Genomic DNA, 14628 nt, shown 5'->3' with positions numbered 1-14628 from the left:
TAGGGTTACCATACGTCCTCTTTTTCCCGGACATGTCCGGCTTTTCGGCAGTCAAACCCCCGTCCGGGGGGAATTGCCAAAAAGCGGAACATGTCCGGGAAAATGGCGGCTCTGTTTAAGAGCCCGGCTGCCATTTTCCCGGACATGTTCCGCTTTTTGGCAATTCCCCCCGGACGGGGGTTTGACTGCCGAAAAGCCGGACATGTCCGGGAAAAAGAGGACGTATGATAACCCTAATAGAAAGAATGAGGGGGAACAGGATTAAGGGGTTGCTAGGGAATGGGGTTTAGGGAATTTTCAATTGCGGGAAGGAGGGTGAGGGAAGTGCGGAGGGCAGTGATGGGGATGGGATCTGGAGGGGATAGAATGGCAGTTCCTCCAGCTTTGGGTGGCGATGGAGAAGGGGAGTCCCTCCAAGAAGCCAAAGGAACAGTGTTGCCAACTCTAGCATACTGGAAAAAAGGGTAAACGGTGACGTGGCAAAGTTTGCAGACAGGACAAAATTATGCAAGATAGTTAAGTCCAAGCCAGACTATGAAGAGTTACAAAGGGATCTCACAAAGCTGAGTGACTGGGCAACAGAATGGCAGATGAAATTCAAAGTAGTGCACATTGGAAAACATAATCCCAACACTACATAGAAAATGATGGGATCTAAATTAGCTGCTATTACTGAAGAGAGAGATCTTGGTATCATTGTGGATAGTTCTCTGAAAACATCTGCTCAACATGCAGTAGTCACCAAAAAAGCTAACAGAATGTTAGGAACCATTAGGAAAGGGATGGGTAATAAGACAAGAAATATCATCATGGAGGAGGGAAGATATGATAGAGGTCTATAAAATCATGAATGTAAGATTCACAGATCTGGCCCACCCTGGAGATAAATGGAACATTCAGAATAGAAATGGTAATTGACATCCGAAGACCTGAGTTTGTTTCATTAAGAGGAATTTCCCATGCTCTGCCATAGCATAAATTGTTGTGCTTTTCCCTCAAAATATACTTAGAACAACCTGTAATTTAGGAAAGTGGAATTGAATTATCCTGGCTCTGGAAGTTGTCTCAACTGGAGGACTTAAGCATTGGGGCATTCCCTTACTGCCAGTGACTGACAGGTCTGGTTCTGCTCCCGAACTGCAAGCAGGCTGAAGTATCCATTGTAATGGATCTGTGGATCTTATTTACTAGAAGAATTTTTTTTTTTTTTAGATGAACATAGATACATTTTCCTATTGTGTATTATAAACCAAAATAAATAATAAATGCTTCCTTCCTGACTGAAACAGTCAGGGAGGGGCATGTGTGCAGATGTTGGACAGGAATAAACTATTGGGACTTTTAGGAGAACCCAGTGTAATATTCTAAGTGGGATATCTCAGAATAGGAGAAAAATCCTTCTTTTGATTCCCTCCCCCATCTCACATACCCGCTTTGTGTGAATGAGTATATCTTTTGTTGTAGTTATGTGCATAGATAGGTTCTTCTGAAAAAGAAGAGGCAAAACTCCAGAATATGGTGCAGATCTTTCTGCCAGGAGCTATGCTAGCCTCTAGGTGAGTGTCTACACTGGAATAGAAGACCTGTGGCATGGCTGCGGTTGGCCTGTATCAGTTGACTGACTCACAGGACTTGGACTGCGGAGCTAAAAATTGCTGTGTAGATGTTCGGGCTCATGCTGTAACCTGAGCTCTGGGACACTGCAACGGAGGGAAGGTCTTGGAGAGTGTCTTATTTCCTGTATCCAAAGACCATACTCAGAAAAAGTATGCCAGTGTTAAGCACGTGGGACAGAGCAACCTTCAAGGAGAGCAGTTCCTCAGTGTCAGACTTGCTGGTCTCTTGGAGCCAAGAACTCCTCCCAGTTCAGGTCCAAGAGGCCTAGAAAGGAGAAAAAAAGAGAAGATGCAGATCAGAATCTGTTGGCTTCCCCAAGTCTCAGTGTCTTTAGGTCAGAACAAGTCAGCCAGATCTAGGGCTTGGAGGAAGAACAGCAAAACCTCTCCAATAGGCCTCATTCTGTCTCCAAGGAAAAGCACCAAGCTTCCATTTTAACAGACAACTTAGTAGTTAAGCACTCTCCTTATCCTCATCTGCAGAGAAGAAAGACCTCTCAGACTTCAACCTTGAACAGAAGGCGAGAGACACCCAGGAAAAGCTTTCCCCTCCAAACAGCGTTATTCCCAGGCTCCTAAATGCTGTCATCATCATAGATGTGAATAGCAGTACTCTATACATCTCTGAAGAAGCGGCGAATTGTAAGGAATGGGAGACAGCCAAAAAAGAAAGTGCTTTTCTCCAGTTTACCAAGGAGAACCCTGCATCCCTTTCATCTGGTTATGGTGTATTGTGACCATTGAATGTGAACAATCAACCAAATATAGAAACTCTGAGGCAGTCACAAAATTCTACACAGTGCTTAAATCTAAATCTGCCTATGTCACATTTTCACAGGTTGATATTCTCTCCCATCATGGCACTATTAAACTTAGTTTATTTTTTTTATGTATCTATATTTTTAGTTTTCATAATGCTGCAGATTGTTTAGATTTGAGTTGACAACTCAAATAAGACAGTTCACACCTTTAGGAGCAATGGTTTCAGGCTATCTGCAAACTCAGACAGACTGCATTGTATTATTTACACTTTACTCACTTTTTTGAGGTTTTAATTGAAACCATGAAGTCTAGGAATATATTTTGTATATGAAAGCTCAGATTTTTGGAGCACAGTTCTACAACACTAGGTGAATTCTACAGCCATAGAATCCCAGGTGCTCTGGGATTGGTGACAAATAGCTCTGATAATTTATAAATAACAAGGCGTGCCAGACAGATTTTTCTTAGACTGAATGATAAAATTAGTGGAGGAAGAGGCTTGAATTGTGAGTGAGGGAGTGAATGGGGGAGATAAATAAGAGTAATGGGATAGAATAAAGCAAAAGAGAATATAGTTTGAACACCAGGAAACACTTTTTTACTACAAGATGCATTAAGGTGTGAAAGAGGCTTACAAAGGAAGTGGTGGGAATCCCATTGCTTGGGACTCTTATGACTGGACAGAGCCATGGAAAAGATACTGTAGGGAACAGTCCTGCCCTGGCCTACATGTAGCATTGGGATCTCAGAGGATGAGACCTAAGAGGATTTTTCTTATTGTTATCCATTTTGACCTGAACAGTTAGTAAAAATGCAGAGTTTCATGGGTTGCTTTCACTAGGAATCTGATATTTCTTTAATGCACTTCTGTTTATTTATAAAGAATGGACAAAAATGTCCTGTTTCCCTGAACACAATAGGAATAAAACAACAGGAGGCAGTTTCTTTGTTCCTGTTTCCAAGCTTTTTTCCAGTGAGCACACTACCCAAAAGCACACTTTCTCTCTCTCAGGTTTTTCCCAGCATGACATGCCACAAGTGCTTCTCTGGTTTTGTCTGGGGCTTCCTTGATGTCTTATCTGCGAGCTTTTGGGGTTTTTCAGCTGCTTCTCTCCACACATACACAAAACTTCCTCAAACAATAACAGCTCCCTGCTTTTACATTCAGACCCCAGAACAAAATCCTCAAATGCTATGGTTCAACTCCAGCTTCAGCCTTGTAGGCAGCCTGTGTTTTGGGTAGTGGCTCCTATTGGTTTCCGCTATCTGTTCCGTAAAGGAACATAATTGCTTTTTACATTTATCCTGAACAAAGGGCGGCCGTTACGCCCACCAGCTTCAACAATGTTTCACTCAACTCCCCATATAAACACTACCTTTAGCTGTTGTTTCCTGCTGTTTCTCTCAGGAGTTCGAATTTACATTGTGGCCATAAATAAAATCCATTGGGTGGTTCTGAATCTTGCTGCTGTGATGAGAGGATGGGTCCTGCTGGGTGTTTGGCCCTAGCACAATCTCTAGTGTGCAACCCTGAAATTCACTTTACATCTTTCTGCTAAGTGAGGGAGTGTTCCGGTTTGGAGTCTAAAGTACTGGCTGGACAGTGCACATCAGTCTGGGTAATTCAGAAAGGACACAGGAGAAGCAAATATGAATTACATGGCTTCATGCACATGGAACAGGATCTGTGGGTGGTCAAGACTATACATAAAAGTGGGGTCTATGGGGAAAGGGTAGCATGGGACCAGAGTTATGTATAAGTGTGTCAGCTGTTCCTGTTTCTGTTGCTATGAAACAGCAGCGTGTGAGAGGCCGGATCCATGAAAAAAGTCCCATTGCTTTCAGTAGGAACAGGAATCAGGCCCTTGAGGAGGATTGGGATGCTTGGCTTTCCAAGGGAATGTGGCTGTCCCCAGGATGAGCATAAAGCTCTGTTGTCCATCCATGATCCACCCTCCAACTTTATTTCAAAGCACTGCTCCCTAAGATCATGCCTCAGGCCCTCACACAAAACTCTGCTGCTGGTGCATATGACATTGACCCTATCTTCTCTCCTGGTTTCAGGTTGAACTTGTCAGACGTTTCCATGTGGAGTCTCTTCCCTGAGGCAGCTGCAGTGGCTGACTGGATGACTGGCTGCTGGCTCAATGATCAGGAGATTCACTGAGATGACCTAGTGAAGGGGACGGGACAATGTTGCAGAAGAAGATCTGCCCCCAGTTACTTGACTACCTTGTGATCGTTGGGGCCAGGTAACCTAATAGCCTCCCAGCTATGGTTTTGCTAGTGGTGGGAGGGGACGGTAGACTTGGCACCTCCTAGCTGTTCTCTCATTAAGTGCCAAGCAAATACTGTTCAGAATATATTTAGAACACTACAATGTGTAGAATGTGCAATTTTGAAATGTATCCTATGAGAAAATTATTAATATAGGCTAGATCTCTGGCTTACCCTTGAGAAAGAGATTTATTATCCAGAAACCCCAGAAATTATTAATGATCCATAACAAAATCAAATCAGCTGGTGTTGCAATTCTAGTGTTTAGTCCTTTCACTAATACTCATTTATGTAAGTTCTTGGGCTGCTCTCTCTTTCCTTATATGAAGAATCAAGAATGACTTTTAAAATGTTTTTTTATTAACTACCAGTAAAATACAAGGGTTAACATACTCATTCAATAGTCAATTAATACTGAGTGCTTATCAAATACAGAATTGATTCTTACAGTATTTGTCAAATACACAAGTAGCATTTGTTGCTGATCAAGGCTTATTTAGAACTTTTTTATTTATTCAGTAGCTATTTCCTGCATCTTTTTACAATACTTCATTCATGGGTGTATTCCTAAATGGATTAAACTTCCATTTCCAAATGCGAATGACTTAAACATGTTATAGCATGTTTCCTTTTCATGAGAAGACCTAGACATAACTGTGTTGACTAAACAGGGAAATAACTTATTTGTTATTGGTAGATGATGATTTTTATTGGCTTACAAGGCCAGCTGGACTTATTTTAGAAAGAAGTCTGTGGCCAGAGTAATTTGTCAACTGTACTTAATTTTATTTCTTGACTTCTCTGTAAGAAATATCAGTCCTCTCCAGATATAGGTGTCTGACTGTTTATTGAGAGAGGAGGAGAAAATATTTAATATATGTTAGTTTCTTTTAATAAACTTTATTAACTGGAAACAAGGAAGAAACAGCACTCTCTGACCAGAGAGCTCTCTATGGGTCACCAGTGGTCCGTGGGAGAACAGTATGGGAATTACTCTAGTAAACATTTATATGTTAACCAGTTTTTGCAATTTAGAGACTATAAAGTGTAAATTCCACTTTAAAATTTTAAATATAGAAAAATACATCTCTGTTTACTAAAACTTATCTTTTTAAATTTACAGGATGAAATCCTGACTCCATTGAAGTCAATGGGAATTTTGCCATTGGTTTTAGTGGAGCCAGGATTTCACCTGTGTCCTTTAAGATTATCAAAAGCAAAAATATTGTACTGTGCTTTATCTAATAAGGGAACAAAAGTTCTTTTTTCTGTGTACGTTAGGATCGTTTGTTCGGTTGGCCTTGTACATGAACAAAGTGCTTATAATGTACTTTTTATCTTTAAAAGAAAACTAGCAGTGTTTGCTTTCTCACTGTTTCCCTTTATTGTTAGGAGAATTTTAAATGTTGTTCCCTCTTTGCTTTCTATATACCCTTTAGTTTGTGGGTCTCGTACACTTCCATTGCAGTTTTATTAAAGTTTATACATTATATATCAATTCAAAGAGTTCCATTATGCATGATTTTATTATGTTTCCGCCACAGCAGCTCCCTAGTCATGCTCTCAAAAGAGTGGTTTTCTCCCCCCATGGAAACTGCTGGGCCAGTCTCTGTCTGAGTTCTCCTTTGCAGCCAGAGCCCACTTTGCATGCCCTGGTAGGACATCATGATAATTTGAGGCTCCTAAACTTTCTCTTGCAGTATGTTGTCCTCATAGGTCAGAGTGATTTGTAGGTGACCTGTGACAGGTGGAACATATGGGACATAGGTTAGCATGACAGTGATGGGGAGTCTCACTCAGTTTAGAGTCAGTTTAAAGCAATTTGCCATTGCTGTGATGAAGGTGCCTTGTCCAGTTCTACAGAGCTGCTTCGAAGGACTGAAAGTTTGGTAAATTCCTGTTGCCACTGGTTGGGATCTGATTCCAGTTTTTCTGGTTGAATTTTCCATATATTTCTCAGGTAAAAACGACCTGCATTTGGACCAAGCTGGCTGAGTTTATGCTCGCAGGGCCAAGTCTGGAGGAGAAAAAAATCAGTGTCTTCTCTGGCTAAGTGTTACCCAGAGATGTATATAGTTGGTTGCATTTTATAAATCAAAATCAGGGAAACTTCCCTTCTCAAGAGGATGCTCTCCCACAGTGACGCACCCATGGATCTCTTCCTCTTACTAACTCTCGGGGATGTCCGCTCCCCCTTGCACCTCAGTATTGACATTATAAACCATTCTTTCCTTTCCTATGATGATTCTGGTCCCCCTGTGGTCTTGGGCCTCCTTGTATGTCTACTGACTGAGAAGCTGTGCTCCCTTTAGGTACTGGGGAGAAGGCAAAGGTTGAAGCTGGTTCCATATGGACTAGACAGGTTGCATGTGCCAAGGTTTATGTTGGAATTGGCCAGCTAAGTAATTGTGTGATTGTGTTCTTTCTAGGCAGCCAAGCAGCGATAGTGTGGCCCAGACCCCTGAGCTGCTCCGACGTTACCCTCTGGAAGACCATTCAGATTTCCCTTTGCCTCCTGATGTGGTGTTCTTCTGTCAGCCGGAGGGATGCTTGAGTGTACGGCAAAAACGCATGAGTCTGCGAGATGACACCTCCTTTGTCTTCACACTCACAGACAAGGATTCGGGCGTCATTCGCTATGGGATCTGTGTCAACTTCTACCGATCCTTCCAGAAGCGAGTGCCCAAAGAGAAAGCAGAAGGCACTGGTGGGCATCGAGTTCGGGATGGACAAAAACCCCCCAAACCTGGGGATGCTTCCGTTGCCCAAGAGGAGGTGGGCAATGAGAGTTCGGAGAGTGGCTCTTCACTGCACACACCAAGCACAGAGTCCACTCCAGATGTGAACCGGTCACCACGCAGTAAGCGTGTGGCCAGAGGCAGCCATCACTCCCGGAACAGCACCCTGACTTCCCTGTGCATCATTAGTCATTACCCCTTCTTCTCCAGCTTCCGCGAGTGTTTATACATCCTGAAGAGGCTAGTGGACTGCTGCAGTGAGAGGCTGCTGGGCAAGAAGCTGGGGATCCCTCGAGGAGTGCAGAGGTATGTGGGGTGGGGGAGAAAGGCCATTTCTCTTACTCTCCAAGGGCTGCAGTTCTGTGCTTCAGCCTCTGCTCTAAATGATCTGTATGTATGTGTTTGCAGGAGTAGTGGAGGTGGTTACTGTTTGTCTGTGCTGAGATGTTTCTGTTCTAATTTGCAAGGGGGAGGGATCTGTGATAATTTTTGTAAAAATTCATAGTTGTCTAATTCAATAATTGGATTTTATTTTAAACAGTAGTGCACCTACATGAAACAGAGGCGGTACCCTGCTAATAACTCTATCTAAATCTGATCTCTCCTTTCTAAATCTGGACATTGATACTGTGGTTATCTCTGTGGCATCTGAGTGCCATGGTGATTCATACCATGACTGATATAATTTTGACCATGGAGGTACAGAGACAGAAATTAGAATCATAAGAAGAAAATAATGCAAAGAATTTCAACTCGGGGAAAAATGTAGCTAATGCATTTGAGGAAAAATAATCTGAAATAAACGCTAAATGGGAAGGAAGAAACCTCAGCAGCGGGAATAGCTGAGAGAGACTAACCGGTGGTTTGTTGTGATAAATGAAACATGAACTTAAAATGTGAAATGGTCGCCAAAAATCCGAGTTATATGGGATGCATACACAAAAGTATATTTCACCATGGAGCTGGGAAGGCATAGTACCTCTTTCTACAGCAATAGTGTGACTGCACCTGGATTATTGTGTTCACTGCAAAAGGTAGAACATATACAATAGGAAACAATCCTGCCCTGATGTCAGACCCATATGCTGGGTTATAGTCTTATCTCTAATTTCTGATTCTATAAATACCTTGCTAGTGGTCCCAGGTCTGACTTGGTGGGTGGGTGTAGAAGAAGCTATCCCTGCCATCAGGGCAATGATCTGCTAGTAATAATGTTACACCTTAAATCTCCTCAGGTGCTATACTACCATAAGAGAGCAAAATGGATTTTATTCTGCCCCCTGCATCGTCAGTGAATTTGCCAGCCAAATTCCAGTGTCAGAATCATTCTTGGTGCCAACATCAGAGGCAGAACAAAATTAGTTGGATTTTCAGATGGAAATTTGTGGCTCTCTGGCTTTAGCTGAGTTGTAAAATGAGCTCTGTTAGACACTGAGACAGAATAAAGTTGGAATCTCATCGATTTCAGTTACTTCTCTGATTCTAACGGCACTTTAGAGAGAGAAACGGCCATTCGGGAGTTAAGAGAAGCTGAGCAACAGATAGGGGAGAGTTTTAAAAAAAAAAAAAGGAAGATAAAATTGTTCCTAAAACCAAAGTTGTGGTATTCTACCCACGAGAGTACTCTTAAATTCAAAATTCTGTCTGCTATTTGACTCCCATCTCTTTCTTATCTATCTTTCTAGGTGGGTCCTTGGGAGCCAACTTCCTATGGGACTAAATCCCTAAAGAATAAACATGTATGCCGGAATAGTTACCTGGCCCTACCTCTAACATGGGGCTGTATCACTTCAGTGGGATCTGTGTACACTAGCTGAAGGGGAGAGACCTTCAGCTCTCCAAATGGGAAATGATGCTTAATCACTTTGCCAGATTAGAATATTGTAGAAGGGCTTGAGGATGAGATTATTCTCTTTACATGCCATCCATTTCCCTAAAATGCTAAGGAACTTCACAGACTAGCTAGAGGAATCTGTATTTCTATCAAAGAAATGGGACACTTTAGCTGTTTTACAGGTCACAGCAACATTGCTCAACAGTTTAGGTCAGGAAGTAGGGGGAAAAAAAATAAAATGAAAACTGCTGGAGAAATTTAATGAAGCTCAATGTAATTACCTGAATTGGAATTTGGGCCAGATGCCAGGATCCTCAAATTCTTCTGAAAAATGCATTGGGATTTTTAACTGTTCGGGCTCTGGTTTCGTTGCCTCTAGCAGTACAGAGTTTTATAAAACCTTGCTGGGACATTGATTCATTGAAGTCTCATGGGGAGTGCCACCTACTGAATCCTGTTCTGGGGTTTCTTAGGAGATCTGGACACTGTTTAGCTAATGAGATCTGATGAGACCCTAGCCCAAGGTGGTATAGCTGTGACTGTTTTCACCACCGCAAGATTTATGTTCCTAGTGACTTTGCTTTAACAGAGTAATTTCAACACTTACTAATCCTTCCTCTTCCCTGGCTGGACAGTGAGGACTATGTTACACTGTTTTCTGCTGCCTTGTAGTCTTTGGGTAATCTAGCTTTCCATGGAGGAGCCTGGCAAAATTCTGAGTGGAGCAGCTGCAGAATGTCTCTATGGGACTGTGTTAACCTTGTCATTCTCCCCACACAGGGATACCATGTGGCGGATTTTCACAGGTGCTCTCCTAGTGGAAGAGAAATCCAGTGCGTTGCTACATGACCTGCGTGAGATAGAGGCCTGGATTTATCGCCTGCTCCGCTCACCTGTACCTGTTGCAGGCCAGAAGCGAGTGGATGTGGAAGTCTTACCACATGATTTGCAACCAGCTTTGACGTTTGCTCTTCCTGACCCATCCCGCTTCACGTTGGTGGATTTCCCCTTGCATCTGCCCTTGGAACTTTTGGGAGTGGATGCCTGTTTGCAGGTGCTGTCCTGCATCCTGCTGGAGCACAAGGTGAGAGGGAGAAGATGTTTGTTTTTGTTTTGATTGGTCAGTCGGTCGGTGTATGGCTACTAACCAGTACAAAACTAATTAGAAATCTAACAATGTTGGTGAATAGGACTGATGTCCCTCTGCAGTTCTAGGAACAGTTTGCATTTGGGAGGCCCCACTTGAGGTTCCAATCTGGGAGGGTCTTGCTTTTTGTGCAGAGTGTTCAGCGGTTTGTTTGTGGAAAGACTTTTGCTGATGCAGGGTCCGCCCATCTAATAACAGCCAAGTCGCATGGAGGCAGAGCAAGGTCTCACATAGCCCTGTGGAAGCATCAGGAGAGGTTTACTTTGGGACCTGAGCTCCTTTGTGGGAATCCCTGGGCTGGATGAATGATGGATATAGTGCTAACATGAGTTTTCTTGGCTACAGGTGGTGCTGCAGTCCCGAGACTATAATGCTCTCTCCATGTCCGTGATGGCATTTGTGGCTATGATCTATCCACTAGAGTACATGTTCCCAGTGATCCCACTGCTCCCCACCTGCATGGCTTCTGCAGAACAGGTACGTTACATTATCTCATCAGCCAATCATCAGCTGCAACTTCAGTTCTGTCCTGCATTCTTCTGCTGTAAGAACTCTGTCTAGTGTGGGCTGACCTGATATTTTAGGGAATAAAAGGCCCCATCTCCAAGTGGTTGGTCTTAATCTACTACAAGTCAATAGCAACCCGATATTATTTTGATCCCTTCACACAGTCTGGTCAGTGTAGGTGTGAGAGCTGCCTTCTCTGCAGCTCCTGCTGTCAGGAACAACTTCCTATATCGCTTCATAGTTTTTCAGTGTAGATTTTAAAATACTTCATTGCCTGTGCTGCCTTAGCGACACCATCAGCTTGAAATTGAACTAGTTTTTTTAAAAAATGGCTTTATTCCCAGAGCAGTGGAATCAGCACCTTCAATCAGTACAAAATACATTCAGACTCTGCATTTGTGCTGTATCTGTCTGTGTCTGTGACTTGTTCCCTGTCTAGCTTGGGCTCTGCTGTGAACTTTTTCCCCACTGGGCCCATGAGTAGAGCAGCGAGCTGTTGGGTTTCTTCTAAACAATTTTCCCTTCCCAAGAGGCTGGTTACTTCACCAAAGGAAAGCGTGTCCACCTGGATGGTTGCTGGAAAAATTGCATTCCTCCTTCTCCAGGACATTTGAGTTTTTTGTCCTCTTTGTGTCCTTCTGTTGAACTCTGAGAGCTGTGGGATGGATGCCTGCTGTGATAACTGGCTGGTACCTTTTGTGTTGTCCCCTCTCTTGTAACTGGATTGTAGATAATGTATTTAGGAAGCAAGGTGTGAGCATTACCAATACAGATCTTTCCCTTTATTCTTTCCTTTTGTCCTCTAGTTACTATTGGCCCCCACACCTTACATCATTGGGGTCCCAGCCAGCTTCTTCCTTTACAAACTAGACTTTAAAATGCCTGATGATGTGTGGCTTGTTGACCTGGACACCAATAAGGTAAGTGATCTGTGCTCAGGAGCCTTTGGTTTTGATGAGAGGGGACAGTTTAGTGGAAACCCCAATTCCCATGGTGGATTTGAGAAATGCAGTGCACGTGCCCAAGTGCACAAACGACTGCAGTCACATCTGCTGCCCCAATGCTTTTACTGCGTGGTTTTCTAAGCCCTGTCTTGAGGTCCCCTTTCCCACACCCCTCCTCCTATTTCAGCTGAAAATGACTTTTGAGTGAAATTTATTTTTTTCTTAAATCATTATAATAGAAATAATGTAGCAGTTAGGGCAAATTTAAAGCACTCAGTCTGCCTGCCCTGTGAGAAACTGCACGGGGAAAATAAACTCTCACAGGAGTTATAAAACCACATAGTCTACTTGGCAGTCAGGACCCTATTTTTTTACAGCCTTTGGAGGAGAGAGGAAATTAGATCTGGTAAGTGTCTTCCTGCAGCATTTGGTGTGATAACTCAAAGAGGACCTTATAAGCAACTGTACATGGTGGTATTAACAATGCTGCTTAAAGGGAAACACAGTTAACATCCTCTAATAAACTGGGAATCTGAATGTTGAGTGTGTTAAGAAAAGTTTGAATTTTTTTTGTGAAGGGTAAAGTAACTTCTCCCTAACCCCAAGGGAGTGAAAATCGAAGTACTGATCCTATCTAAGGGTACGTCTATACTACCTGCCAGATCGGTGGGTAGTGATCGATCTATCGGGGATCGATTTATCGCGTCTAGTGTAGATGCGATAAATTGATCCCTGATTGCTCTGCTGTCGACTCCTGTACTTCACCGCGGTGAGAGGCGGAAGCGGAGTCGACGGGGGAGCGGCAGCAGTTGACCCCGTGCCGTGAGGACGCGAGGTGAGTCGTGTCTCCCTTCCTCCCCCCGTGTAGACCAGGCCTAAGTCTTCTGCAGCCTTTGTTCTTTGGTCCCTATCATGTCTCATAAAGCATAGGACTCCAGCCTGGGGGTGGCTACTATCTAGAATTGTTTTGCTGTTTAATTCCAGGTGATTGTTCCCACGAACGCAGAATCTTTGCCAGTCCTGCCAGAGCCAGAGGCATTAGAGCTTAAAAAACACCTGAAACAGGTAAGTGGCCACTCCAGGGGTCTGGTGAGGAGTGGGCATCAGACTAGCTACACTGCCTCAACTCAGCAGGTGCTGATCTATGTAAGAGGGCAGCTGTGCAGATCAGTGCGTCTAGCATAGCACATTCTATAAGGAGCCATTTGGCACTTGGATACCGTGGTGCCAGACACTTGAGACTGACTTTGGGTAGAGAAAGCAGAGTGCTGGAAGATCCCTCTTGTTCAGTCAACTGCCTCTCAGTCAGCTAACCACCCGGCCTGGGGAGGCCTCCTACTCTGAATGTGGCAGTGGACTCTGTCAGCATGGGCAACTGAGTAACAAAGTTGCAAGGACATACTTCCTTGAGACCCATAGGCCATATGGTTCCTTCTCAAACAGCGCTCCTTCTAGACTGACCAAAACCTGAGGCTATTCTCTTGTTTGCAGAGCTCCCTGTAAATCTCCCCAGAGGTCTTCATCTTCTTCAGTTGTTTTTCCATTTGCTCTCTTTCCCCTCCCCCCCCCCCCCCCCCCCCCGCTTTGCTTAGGGGAGTGCGGGGCTGGAAATTTCTCATTTTACCTGTTTAAGATGCTTATTTCTTCAGAGAGTCCTTCTAGAGGGTGTCTGGTAGGCTTCTCCCCTGCTGCTCCCAGGTTAGAGCACCTGAATAACAACACTGCAGGCTTTTAGAGCAGTTAGTCTTGGAACCCGCATAGGGAGAGGGAATTCTTGATTTAGTCCTAAGTGGAGCACAGGATCTCGTTCTGTGAATATAGCTGAACCGGTAATAGCAATCATGATATAATTAAATTTAACATCTTGTGGGTGGGGGGAGAATACAAAAGAAGCCCCACCACAGTAGCATTTAACTTCAGAAACGGGAGCTACACAAAACTGAGGAAGACAATTAAATGGAAATTAAAAGGAACAGTCACAAGAGTGAAATGCCTGCAAACTGCATGGAATCTTTTTGAAAACACCATAAAATTAAATGTATACCCCAAATTAAAAAGAACAGTGAGAGAACCAAAAAATGCCACCATGGCTAAACAACAGAGTAAAAGAAGCAGAGACCAAAAGGCATCCTTTAAAAATTGGAAGTCAAATCCTACTGAGGAAAATAGAAAGGAGAATCAGTTCTGGCAAGTCAAGTGTAAAAGTATAAATAGGACAAAAATTAATTTGAAGACCAACTAGCAAAAGATTCAGGAACTAACAGCAAAAATGTTTAAGTACATCAAAAACAGGAAGGCCTGCTAAACAATCAATGGGGCCACTGGATGGTTGAGGTGCTAAAGGAGCACACAAGGAAGACAAGCCCATTGCAGAGAAGTTAAATTAATTCTTTGCATCGGTCTTCACTGTAGAGGATGTGAAGGAGATTCCCACACTTGAGCAATTTTTTTTAGGTGATGCATCTGAGGAACTGTCCCAGATTGAGGTGTCATTACAGGTGGTTTTGGAACAAATTGATAAATTAAGCAGTAGTAAGTCACCAGGACCAGATGGTATTCACCCAAGAGTTCTGAAGGAACTCAGATGTGAAATTGTAGAGCTACTAACTGTGATATGTAACCTATCACTTAAATCAGATTCTGTACCAGCTGACTGGAGGATAACTAATGTGACACCATTTTTTAAAATAGGCTCCAGAGACTACCCTGGCACTTATAGGCCAGTAAGCCTAACTTCAACTTCAACAAATTGGTTGAAGTACAGAACAGAATTATTAGAGACCCAGATGAACATGATTTGCTG

The 14628-nt window shown here is 43.2% G+C and overlaps 1 protein-coding gene across 30 annotated transcripts in view; it reads left to right on the top strand.

The window, feature by feature from the left end:
- The window catches only part of MADD (MAP kinase activating death domain), a 112108-nt gene that overhangs the window by 17140 nt on the left and 80340 nt on the right, over positions 1–14628 (top strand). For all 30 annotated transcript variants that reach the window (XM_034769451.1, XM_034769474.1, XM_034769471.1 and 27 more), the window contains exons 2-7: positions 4443–4630; positions 7085–7699; positions 10008–10311; positions 10720–10851; positions 11688–11801; positions 12810–12890. In XM_034769451.1, coding sequence (XP_034625342.1) covers positions 4572–4630; positions 7085–7699; positions 10008–10311; positions 10720–10851; positions 11688–11801; positions 12810–12890 — 1305 coding nt within the window. In that variant the 5' untranslated portion in view covers positions 4443–4571. The remainder of the gene's footprint in view (positions 1–4442; positions 4631–7084; positions 7700–10007; positions 10312–10719; positions 10852–11687; positions 11802–12809; positions 12891–14628) is intronic.

The sequence above is a fragment of the Trachemys scripta genome, chromosome 4, assembly GCF_013100865.1.
Source record: "Trachemys scripta elegans isolate TJP31775 chromosome 4, CAS_Tse_1.0, whole genome shotgun sequence".
In the NCBI taxonomy this organism is placed as follows: Eukaryota; Metazoa; Chordata; order Testudines; family Emydidae; genus Trachemys; species Trachemys scripta.
Note: the sequence above shows the minus strand (reverse complement) of the source record. Positions and strands in the feature narration are given on the sequence as shown.